The sequence below is a fragment of the Canis lupus genome, chromosome 1 (assembly GCF_003254725.2).
Source record: "Canis lupus dingo isolate Sandy chromosome 1, ASM325472v2, whole genome shotgun sequence".
Taxonomy (NCBI): domain Eukaryota; kingdom Metazoa; phylum Chordata; class Mammalia; order Carnivora; family Canidae; genus Canis; species Canis lupus.
The window spans coordinates 100,206,542-100,218,973 of NC_064243.1; the positions used below are offsets into that span (position 1 = coordinate 100,206,542).

General features: G+C 42.8%; 1 protein-coding gene across 1 annotated transcript in view; it reads left to right on the top strand.

Annotated features, from left to right (window-relative positions):
• Nucleotides 1-6,727, top strand: part of LOC112643345 (zinc finger protein 671) — a 65,026-nt gene extending 58,299 nt beyond the window's left edge. The window contains exon 8 of the mRNA XM_049108288.1: nt 507-6,727. Coding sequence (XP_048964245.1) covers nt 507-1,702 — 1,196 coding nt within the window. The 3' untranslated portion in view covers nt 1,703-6,727. The remainder of the gene's footprint in view (nt 1-506) is intronic.
• The last annotated feature ends 5,705 nt before the right edge of the window (nt 6,728-12,432 follow it).

A 12,432-nucleotide genomic window follows, 5' to 3' on the forward strand; every position in this document is an offset into this window, starting at 1 on the left:
TACCCATCCTTCTCCATTCTTGACATTGTAGCTTATCTCCTGTCTGACTTCTAGCCGCTTGCCATCTTCCATCAGCCCTATACCCAGGCCACACTCCTGCTCAGTCTACATTGTTCTTCAGCATTGGCCTACACTTAATGTGTCATGAGATGCACACATATCCCTAAATAATCCTTGAGCACCAGCTATACACCTGTAAGTGGACCTTCCTGGGCCTGCACCTGCCCTTCTGCATAGCACTTGCTGGTCTTCACAGCCAGATACCTACTGGAAGCCACTTGCTGTACTCTATCCCCATATCCCTGTCTTCAAGAGGCCCCTTTCATTCAGTGACCTTCAGAGACCCAGTTCTGCATTGCATCTCCTTCCTCAACCCATCCCTAGCTCTCTTGTCCTATAAACAGTCCCTCTGATGTGTTCCTGGGTGTGTCATACACACATTGACAACAGGGTTGCCCCTCCACAGAAGTCTAACATGCACATCAGCAGTACTTGTCTGCTTTCAGGTTGTCGGTGTGCAGTGGAGGACGAGCAGAGTGTTTCTTTAGAGGGAATGTCACAGGTCAGGACTCCTGTGGCCAGTCTGAAGACCCACCCATGTGACGGATCTGGCTCCAGACTGAGAGGAATCTTACACCTGCCTGAACATGAGGTGGGAGAAGCCCGGCTGAAACCACAGCCATGTGGGGCAAGTTGGAAACACTTCTGGCTCAGTGCGAATCTTCATCAGCGCCACACTGGAGAGAAATCCTTCAGAGGAGGTGAGGGCAGGGACTCCATGAAAAGCCACCAATTCTGTGTACCAGAGAAGACCTTTGTGTATGGTGAGGGTAGAGTGGGCTTTCCAGCCACCTCCAGCCTTCCCCTGCACCAGGTTCCCCATGTGAGCCCTAAGCCCCACAAGAGCACCAGGCTTGGGGGAGCCCTTCACTCTAGACAGCAGCAGCAGCACAGATGCATCGAATGTGGGAAATTATTCACCCGCAAGGACACACTTACTCGGCACCAGAGAATCCACACTGGAGAAAGGCCTTATGCATGCAGCAAATGTGGGAAGTTCTTTAGTCAGAGCTGTGACCTCTTTAAACACAAGACCATCCACACTGGAGAAAGGCCTTATGAATGCAGTGAATGTGGGAAGTTCTTTCGACAAATCTCTGGCCTTATCGAACACAGGCGAGTTCACACTGGAGAAAGACTCTATCAGTGCAGTAATTGTGGAAAATTCTTTAGTAGTAAGTCTAACCTCATTAGACACCAAGAAGTTCACACAGGAGCAAGGCCTTATGTATGTAGCACATGTGGGAAAGAGTTCAGCCGCAAACATACACTTGTTCTGCACCAGAGAACTCACACTGGAGAAAGGCCTTATGAGTGCAGTGAATGTGGGAAGGCCTTCAGCCAGAGTTCCCACCTCAATGTACATTGGAGAATTCACAGCAGTGATTATGAGTGCAGCAGATGTGGGAAAGCCTTTAGCTGCATCTCTAAACTTGTTCAGCACCAGAAGGTTCACTCTGGAGAAAATCCTTATGAGTGCAGCAGATGTGGGAAAGCCTTTACCCAAAGGCCAAATCTTATTCGGCACTGGAAAGTTCATACTGATGAACGGCCTTATGTGTGCAGCAAATGTGGAAAAGAGTTCAACCGTAAACACACACTTGTTCTCCACCAGAAGATTCATACTGGAGAAAAGCCTTAATACTACATCAGATATGGGAAATCCTTTAGCCAGTGCCCCCAACTTACTGTTCACTTGAGAATTCCTAGCGGTGATTATGGGTGCTAAGAACATGAGACAGCCTTTACCCAAAGACCAGATCTTATTCAGCCCTGAAAAGTCCACACTGGAGAAAGGCTGTAGCGGTACAGGGAAGGTGCCATCTCCTTATTCAGCCCAATAGCTCTCCCCAGAGTGAAGTTCTGAGAGTATGCCATCATTTAAAAGTAGTACCTCATAGACACAAACATCTGTGCTAGGGAGATTCCTTGTGAGAGCCTGCTATGTCTGGTACTTTCAGGAGCTGTGTTGTACATTGTACACTGCTGAGTCCCTTTGCCAGTGGCAAGAGCTGACCTGCTGTTACCATCTGGGGGAGTCTCCGAGTGCATGTCAGTCACCCTGGCATGCTCAGGCAGGCAGACTTCTTTGCTATCTCCACAGGCTTTATAAGGAGTCGTGATTGGCCTCCATGTCCCATGCCCCCTTCTGTCCGAGTTAGGCATGGAAAGAATCAGCACACAGGATAGGTTTTCCAGGTAGCTTGCAAAAGTTGCTTTTCATGGACTTTTTCATTTGCCCCCTTCTGTCTGAGTTAGGCATGGAAAGAATCAGCACACAAGATGCGTTTTCCAGGTAGCTTGCAAAGGTTGATTTTCATGGACTTTTTCATCTTGTGTGAGACTCCTGTGGATGTATACAGTCTCATGTCCTCTAGCCTTGGAACCACAAACCTCACATCACTCACGTTTCTACAATAATGAAGTACTTCTTCTTTGAGCTGTTTTTAATCTGGAAGGTCCTGCTCATTGTGTGTAGTGTTGAGAACACAGTTGTATTCTAACTACATGAAAGGATAAAGTTGTAAGAGTCCTCAGTTTTCCATGTCTCAAAGAGGAGACTATGATGGCAGAAAAAAGCTCTCACTCCAGGTTTGGCCTAATTTGTGTTGCTACCCAAGGTCTTTTAGGAAAGACCTAAAAGGAAGCTTTGTGAGGCCTTTCATGACAGCCTGGGTGCTAGTTTAATTTGTGGGTCCATAAGTAACTATGTGGAGATGTGGTTGTGACAATCTCCAGTGCATCTAGAAGCAGAATGAGTTTGGTCCCTTTTCCCCTGGACTGTTCATATCACCAAGAACTGTTAAAAGGAGACTGGCCTCTGGTACCTGACAGGGAGCCTGAGTTCAGAATTCAGTAGACAGGTGTCACTGGTGGGAAAACCTACAGGAGCCAGGTGGGAACTGTAATGGATACAGAAACCAAAGTGTGACTAATAAAGAGTTAGAGACATTGCAGCACAGTAGAAGGTACCGTGAAAGGTACCAGGTGCTCACAGTATTCCCATACTGTAGTGAACAGGATGAGAAGAGCACAGAAATTTTCAGGACTTCCAGAGCTATGTCTCCTGTGGTCAAGATCACTTGCAGACAAATAATCTAAATATTTTGTGGATTCCCTTCAACTCGAGATGCCTCAGGTCAGAACTATTTCTATGCTAGCAGGAAACTGGGTGACAGAAAGGAGATCTGGGATTCTAGGGATGTAGTTTTTGTGACTTATTCAATGTTCTTAGTAACTCATATAGAAACCACTTTCATTAGTTGCCAATTTATGCTGCCACTGAGGCAGGACTACTCCCAAGATGCTAGGACAGAGATGATGGAGTAAACAGGGTTGCCTATAGGATTTAATTTGTCTTTTTCCTGTTTTCCTAAGGAGGACTCTTATTTATTTGAGAACTCTCTTCTAACATAGTCATTTTGTAAGTTTCCCTGTAATTCCCTGTAATGTGCAGCATTCCCCACATTTTGATATATTGTGCCTTTGTTTCTAGAATTGGTTTAAAATTGCACTAAAAAGGGTAGCCCTGGTGGCCCAGTGGTTTAGCGCCACCTTTGGCCCGGGGTGTGATCCTGGAGACCCAGGATCAAGTCCCACATCTGGCTCCCTGCGTGGAGCCTGCTTCTCCCTCTGCCTGTGTCTGCCTCTCTCTCTCTGTCTGTGTCTGTCATGAATAAATAAATACAATCTTAAAAATAAAATAAAATAAAATTGCACTAAAAAATATCTAGCTTTATTTCTAGTGACTTCTGAGTATCTGGCTTTGACACTCTGTTAAGATAAGGCCCGTGGGATTTATTATTTTTTTTAAAGATTTTTTTTTAATTTATTTATTCAGAGAGCGAGATTGAGAGGCAGAGACACAGGCAGAGGGAGAAGCGGGCTCAATGCAGGGAGCCCGACGCCGGCCTCGATCCCGGGTCTCCAGGATCACACCCCGGGCTGCAGGCGGCACTAAACCGCTGCACCACCGGGGGTGCCCGGCCCATGGGATTTATTATGTATTGTTTAATATCCAAAAATTGGGCAGCCCAGGTGGATCAGCGGTTTAGTGCCACCTTCAGCCTGGGGCGTGATTCTGGAGACCCAGGATTGCGTCCCACATTGGGCTCCTTGCGTGGAGCCTGCTTCTCCCTCTGCCTGTGTCTCTGCCTTTCTCTCTCTCTCTCTCTCTCTCTCTCTCTGTGTGTGTGTGTCTGTGTGTGTGTCTCAAGAATAAATAAATAAAATCTTTTAAAAATAATAATAATAATAATATCCAAAAATTTCCTGACCATACCAAGTCCCAGTTTGTTTTGCTGATGGTTTCCAACTGGCATAATGGTTAGATAGTCCAGCTTGACTGTATTACCAGAAATACATAAAAACCTCCTACTGGGATCTTCTGACTCTCTGGAAGCCAGGGTTCATCACTCACATATTTGTGGCTTAATCTGGGAGAGTGTGTGAATAAGAATCTGGGAAACTGCCTGGATATTTGACTCCAATATGGTCCTGCATTTTCTTTTTCTTGCTATGTTACATCCTTTGCTTTTAAGAAAACCTCATATGAATATGTTCTGTGGAGTCTTGCAAGTATTTTAATTACAGTACTTGTGAGACATTTGCAGTTGGTGATGAGGATGGGATATTTGACACAACCCTTGATTCTAGTTCAAATAATAATGCCTAAGAGGAGACTGCCTGGCTGGCTCACTGGTAGAGCATGTGACTCTTGATCTCAGGGATCGTGAGTTCAAGCCCCCATCCCCCCCATTGAGTGTGGAGCCTACTTTTTAAAAAATGATGTATTGCACAGGAAGAAAGATGACAGAGGCTGATAAGGAAGGATTTTTGTCAACAGGTTGGTTTCCAGACCATCCTTGGGTTCCATATGCAGAAATGCTGCACCCAGAAAGAGGAGGAAAAACGTTAAGTGACAACTGGAGTTTGTAGGTCCATGCTAAATAGATTATAAATCAAATACAAACAGAGGATGTCAGCCAAGAGTGTGGTTCCTTGGCTATACCCACCCCCCACTTATTCTAGTAAAAATAAAAGCATCAGAGAGGCAGCTAGAGGCTCTCAAAGCTGTAGATTACAACCTATGGTTCAGTATGATACCATACCTTCTATCGCCATCCCTCTGAGCCAGCTGATGATTGCCACAATAAAAGGGGAGACATATGTGAGGCATGATGCTATGCATCTCTTTGTTCAACTCTCTTGGGGTTTAATGTTGGGAGAAAGAAGGATTCTTCAGAAAAAAGGTAATTATAAATAAAAGACATGGAAGCAATCTCAGAATAACTGAATTAGATAAAGATGTTCAGGAGGTTAATTAAAAGTGACATCTTTTAAAAGGAGAAGATAGGGATCCCTGGGTGGCTCAGCGGTTTGGTGCCTGCCTTTGGCCCAGGACATGATCCTGGAGTCCTGGGATCGAGTCCCACGTTGGGCTCCCAGCATGGAGCCTGCTTCTCCCTCTCCTGTGTCTCTACTTCTCTCTCTCTCTCTATGTCTATCATAAATAAATAAATCTTTTAAATAAATAATAAAAAGAGAAGGTAGATGGAATAGTTACTAAAATTTTCATGGATCACTGTAAGAAACTGGTAATCTGTTCAAAGTACTGGGACAAATTCTCCCAATTCATCTTAGTCATAATGAACTTTTAAAATGTTAAGACTAGGGATCCCTGGGTGGCGCAGCGGTTTGGTGCCTGCCTTTGGCCCAGGGCGCGATCCTGGAGACCCGGGATCGAGTCCCACGTCGGGCTCCCGGTGCATGGAGCCTGCTTCTCCCTCTGCCTGTGTCTCTGCCTCTCTCTCTCTCTGTAACTATCATAAATAAAAATAAATAAATAAATAAATAAATAAATAAATAAATAAATAAATAAATAAAATGTTAAGACTAGGGGATCCCTGGGTGGCTCAGTGGTTTAGCACCTGCCTTCGGCCCAGGATGTGATCCTGGAGTACCAGGATCAAGTCCTACATTGGGCTCCCTGCATGGAGCCTGCTTCTCCCACTGCCTGTGTCTCAGCCTCTCTCTCTCTCTCTCTCTGTCTCTCATGAATAAATAAAATCTTTAATAAAATAAAATAAAATATTAAGACTATAAAAAAGAGGCTTCTATAATCCTCTTAGAACCTATTCTGATTATAACCAGGCAAGGAAATGCAGAAGATTATGACTAAGTGATGGGAAGGTCAGGGTCTCATGACCTTGCAGAAGGGACCCCAAGTCTACTTTGAATCATACTGGTAACATGGCTTGAGGGCAGTAAAAAAAAAATATACAATTACTAGACTTGATGATCTATGTATTGTTACAACTTAAAAGTCAAATGAAAATTGAGAGGGAAATATCAGGAATGTTATTCTATAGGAGGCTTACAGGTGAGAGTAAAGTCCACAAAGGAATTTCTGGACAGAAACCATGTATGAGGGATTCCTGGGTGGCTCAGCGGTTGAGCATCTGTCTGCCTTCGGCTAGGGTTGTTATCCTGGAGTCCCTGGATGGAGTCCTGCATCAGGCTCCCTGCATGGAGCCTGCTTCTCCCTCTGCCTATGTCTCTGCCTCTCTCTCTCTCTATCTCTCATGAATGAATAAATAAAATCTTAAAAAAAAAAAAAAAGAAACCATGTATGATTATTGCCTCCCCCAACCATAGTGTGTTATTGGAATGGATATGATGTCATATAAATCTACCTAGTCCTTTTTCTTTTAAGTAAGCTCTATGCCCAATATGGGGCTTGAACTCAGGACCCCAAATTCAAGAGTCACATTCTCTACAGACTGAGCCAGCCAGGTTTCCCAAGTTAAGGACCTTCTATTTTTTTTTAATTAAAATTTTTATGGGGGATGCCTGGATGGCTCAGCAGTTGAGCCTTTGGCTCAGGGTGTGATCCCAGAGACCCAGGATCGAGTCTCACTTCCAGCTTCCTACATGGAGCCTGCTTCTCTCCCTCTGCCTGTTTCTCTGCCTCTCTCTGTGTCTCCCATGAATAAATAAATAAAATCTTTTAAAAAAAAATTTTTTTTAGGGATACCTGGGTGGCTAAGCGGTTGAGTGCCTGCCTTAGGTCCAGGGCATGATCCTTGGGTCCCAGGATCAAGTCCCATATCGGGCTCCCTGCATGGAGCTTCTCCATGCCTGTGTTGTCTCTGCCTCTCTCTCTGTCTCTCTCTCTGTCTCTCATGAGTGAATAAATAAAATCTTAATTTTTTTTCTCCTCCCCATTCCCTTGGTGGAATTTACTAATCAGTGACTATAGGATGTCAATTAAAATTGATAGTGGGACATAATTCCTCTATCCCACAATCGGGTTATTATCAGTCTAGAAGTTTGTTTCCCAAGAGTGAGGCATCTCTTCAATATTTTAACGCTAATTACTCTTCATTTCATTTCATTTACTCATTTGCAAAATGAAAGCAGGTATTATTGACTTAATCCAGAATTAAATCATCATTTTGGAAATTTGGGAGAAAAAAGTTCTTTTTCTCCCTACTGTGTAAAATGTGGCTTGTAAAACAATATTAGAAAAGATATATAAAATTTTACATGTTTGGCATCTGGATAGTTTTCCCACACGTCTTTACCTTTGCAGGCCACACTAACAAACTCCAAATTATAAGTCATGCTTGAATATTATTTTTATGAAAGATGATGTCAATATTGGGTAAGGGGAAATGGACTTAAAATAATGTTTCAACCAAAGACTAAGTGTATATTTGAGAAATTCAGTGACATTTCCAAAGTTAGGCATTTTTCTAATGTTTGTGAGAAAAACATTTCATAATTTATTATCTCTTTCCTCTAAGAATTTCTTGTTCAGAAACACTGCTAAAAACATGCTAAGATTATTACCATCCATATTTTACATTCTATATAATATAGCTTCATTTCATTTTCTATTAAATTTTTTTAGATTTATTTATTCATGAGAGACATAGAGAGGCAGAGACATAGGCAGAGGGAGAAGCAGATTCCCTGCCAGGAGCCTGATGCGGGACTGGATCCCAGGACTCCAGGATCATGCCCTGAGCCAAAGGCAGACACTCAACCACTGAGCCACCCAGGCGTCCATTTTTTCCATTAATTTTTAATTTCAGTGAATGCAAATATTCAAAAACTGTTTTGTTCCATCTGGTTTGGTTCATGCTTAGTAATACTTTACTTATAAAACTTCGAAAACATGGGGACCTGGGTGGCTCAGTTGGTTGGGCATCAGCTTTGGGCTCAGGTTATGATCCGAGAGCCCTGGGATAGAGCCCCTGATCAGGCTCCCTGATCAGCAGTGAGCCTGCTTCTCCCTCTCCTTCCCACTTGTGCTCTCTTTCACTACCTCAAATAAATTTAAAAATAAATAAAATATTTGGGATCCCTGGGTGGCGCAGCGGTTTAGCACCTGCCTTTGGCCCAGGGTGCGATCCTGGAGACCCGGGATCGAATCCCACGTCGGGCTCCCAGTGCATGGAGCCTGCTTCTCCCTCTGCCTGTGTCTCTGCCTCTCTCTCTCTCTCTGTGACTATCATAAATAAATAAAAAATTTTAAAAAATAAATAAATAAATAAAATATTTAAAACTTTGAAAACACACTGCAATATTTTTATCTTAAAGAGATTTATTAAAGAGCAAGTGGGAGGGGAGGGACAGAGTGAGAGGGAAAAAGAGAATCCCAAGGAGACTCTGCTGAGCCCAGAGCCCAATATAGAACTCGATCCCATGACCTCCAGATCATGACCTGAGCCTAAATCCAGAGTTGAACTCTCAAATGACTGAGCTATCCAGATACCCAAGTTGTTTCCTGCTGTTCATCCAGTGCCCTGGAAGGCTGGTATTCATCATTCATTTAGACAATATGAGGAATAATATTTTTTGAATATTGAAAAACAATTAAAAATACAGAAGATAAGACTTTACATAATACCATTAAATGAAAGGCTAAGTAAATACTTAAACTTCTTTTCTTAGAAAAAGTATTGTGGTAAAGAGAACTCTCAAAATTAGTGATGGAAGGATACATTTTTGAAAGGTTCTAGAAGAGATATAAAAATATATTAATATTAAAGTGGGAAGAATAACAAGGACTGTGAATACATCACACAGGCAGCATTTACTTATGTGGAAATTTTACAGCAAATCTCAAATATACAATTTTATTCAATTAGGGTTTTGTTTTTGTTTTTTGAGAGAGAGACAGGGCATGGGGTCACACAAGTGGAGGGATTGGGGCAAAGGGAGAGGAAGAATCTTAAACAGACTCCGTGCTCCATGCAGAGACTGCTGTGGGGATAAATCTCACAACACTGGGATCACGACTTCAGCTGAAATCAAAAGTCAGATGCTTAACTGACTGAGCTACCCAGGCGCCCCAGGTATGTATTTTTTTTAAAGGTAAAAAGTTTATTTCATAAAGCAAGTATTTTTATTGTACCAATAATAATATAAAATCATTATCAAGTGTCTACATTATTTTTTGCCTCCACACAGGTATGCTCAGTGTTTTTAAGAATGAAGAAAATTTGAGGATCCCTGGGTGGCTCAGCGGTTTATCACCTGCCTTCGGCCCAGGATGTGATCCTGGAGTCCCGGATCCAGTCTCGCATCGGGCTTCCTGCATGGAACCTGCTTCTCCCTCTGCCTGTGTCTCTGCCTCTCTGTCTGTGCCTCTCATGAATAAATAAATAAAATCTTTAAAAAAAAAAAAAAAAAGAATGAAGAAATTTTTGGGTCCCTGGATGGCTAAATCGGTTAAGCAACTGCCTTCGGCTCAGGTCATAATCCCGGAGTCCTGGGATTGAGCCCAGTGTTGGGCTCCTTATTCAGTGGGGAGTTTGCCTCTCCATTTCCCTCTGCCCCTCACCTCACCCAGGCTTGGTCTCTCGCTCTCTCTCTCTCTCTCAAATAAATAAAAATCTTTTTTAAAAAAAAGAATGAGGAAAATTTCACTTTGGAAGCAAAATGATTAGTGACTCTAGTAAGTCAACTGCTCAGATTAATTCTACATCCTTTCAGACTTCACTGCTAAAATTTCTCTAAAGTATTAATTTTTTCATCATCAATTGATGTTTCCCCAGAGCTTTATCTGCCACCACCTTTGAATCACTACATAGTCACTGGTTTTTGCCTAATTTTAAAAAAAGATTTTATTTATTTATTCATGAGAGACACACAGAGAGAGGCAAAGACATAGAGAGGGAGATCATGCTCCCTGAAGGGAGCTCCATGCGGGACTCAATCCCAGGACCCCAGGATCACGCCCTGAGTCCAAGGCAGACGCTCTACCACTGAGCTACCCAGACGTCCCCTTTTTTCCTAGTTTTTATTTAAATTCCAATTTGTTGGGACGCCTGGGTGGCTCAGTGGTTGAGCCTCTGCCTTCGCGGCTCAGGGCATTATCCTGGTTTGGGATGAGTCCCGCATGGGGCTCCGGCTTCTCTCTCTACCTGTGTCTCTTCCTTTTTCTCTGTCTCTCACAAACAAACAAACAAACAAAAATTTTTAAATATTTATTTATTCATGGGAGACACACAGAGAGAGGCAGAGACATAGGCAGAGGCAGAGAGAGAAGCAGGCTCCATGCAGGAAGCCTAATGCGGGACCCATTCCCGGGTCTCCAGGATCACACCCTGGGCTGAAGGCGGACATCCAACCGCTGAGCCACCCAGGCGCCCCAACAAATGTTTTTTTAAAAAAGAATCTGTATTCTGGTTTGCCTCTTTTCCCCCTACTATGTTCATGTGTTTCTTCTTTCTTTCTTTCTTTCTTTCTTTCTTTCTTTCTTTCTTTCTTTCTTTCTTTCTTTCTTTCTTTCTTTCTTTCTTTCTTTCTTCCTTTCTTTCCTTTCTTTCCTTTCTTTCCTTTCTTTCTTCTCTTTCTTCTCTTTCTTTTTTTTATTCATGAGACACACACAGAGAGAGGTAGAGACACAGGCAGAGGGAGAAACAGGCTCCCCACAGGGAGCCCTATGTGGGACTCAATCCCAGGACCCCTGGATCCTGCCCCAAGCTGAAGGCAGACGCTCAACCACTAAGCCACCCAGGCATCCCTTATGTTTGGTTTCTTAAGTTCCACGTGAGTGAAATCATATGGTACATGTCTTTCTCTGAGTATTTCACTTAGAATAATACTTTCTAGTTCCACCCACATCTTTGCAAATGGGAATATGTCATTCTTTTTTATGGATGATTAATATTCTATTGTATATGTAAATACACATCTTTTTTTTAAGATTTATTTATTTATTCATGAGAGACACGGAGAGAGAGAGGCAGAGAGAGAAGCAGGCTCCTCACAGGGACTTGATCCCGGATCCCAGGATCATACCCTGAGCCGAAGGCAGATGCTCAACCACTGAGCCACCCAGGCATCCCTACCCCACATGGACTTCTGAGCTCTTTCTATAATTAGGGTGTTGTTGATAATGCTGCTATAAATATTGAGGTGCATGTATCTCTTCAAATCAGCATCTTTGTGTCCTTTGGGTAAATACCTAGAAGTGCAATTGCTGGATCATAGGATAGTTCTATTTTTAACTTTTTGAGGAATCTCCATACAGTATTCCAGAGTGGCTGCACCAGTTTGCATTCCTATCAACAGTGTAAGAGGGTTCCCCACTCTCTGCATCCTGACAAACACCTGTTGTTGCCTGTGCTATTAATTTTCGCCATTCTGACTAGTGTGAGGTGAAATGTCATAATAGTTTTGATTTGTATTTCTCTGATGATGAAAGATGTTGAGCATCTTTTCATGTGTCTGTTAGGCATCTGCATGTCTTTTTTGGAAAAATGCCTATTTATGTGTTCCACCCATTTCTTTTCGGGTGTTAAGTTTTATAAATTCTGTATATATTTTGTTTTTGTTTTTTTTTAAGACTTTATTTATTTATCCATGAGAGACACGGGGAGAGGGAGAAGCAGGCTCCATGCAGGGAGTCCAATATGGGATTCGATCCTAGGACTCCAGAATCACACCCTGGGCAGATGGCAGGTGCTAAACCGCTGAGCCACCCAGGGATTCCCCCCTAAATTCTGTATATATTTCGGATACAAACCCTTTATCAAGTATGTCGTTTGCAGGAGCTTCTGAGTGGCTCAATTAGTTGAGCATCTGACTCTTGATGTCAGTTCAGGTCACCATCTCAGGGTCGTGACATCAAGCTCTGTGTCAGACCCTGGGCTCTGCTTGGAGTCTGCTTGAGATTCTCTCCCTCTCCCTCTGCCCCTCTCACTCTCTCTGTCTCTCAAGTAAAAAAAAAAAAAAAAAAAAGGTATGTCATTTGCAAATATCTTCTCCCAAGAAGAATTTGTTGACTAGTTCTTTCACTACATAGAAGTTTTTTATCTTGACGAAATTCTGATACTTCATTTTTGCTTTTGTTTC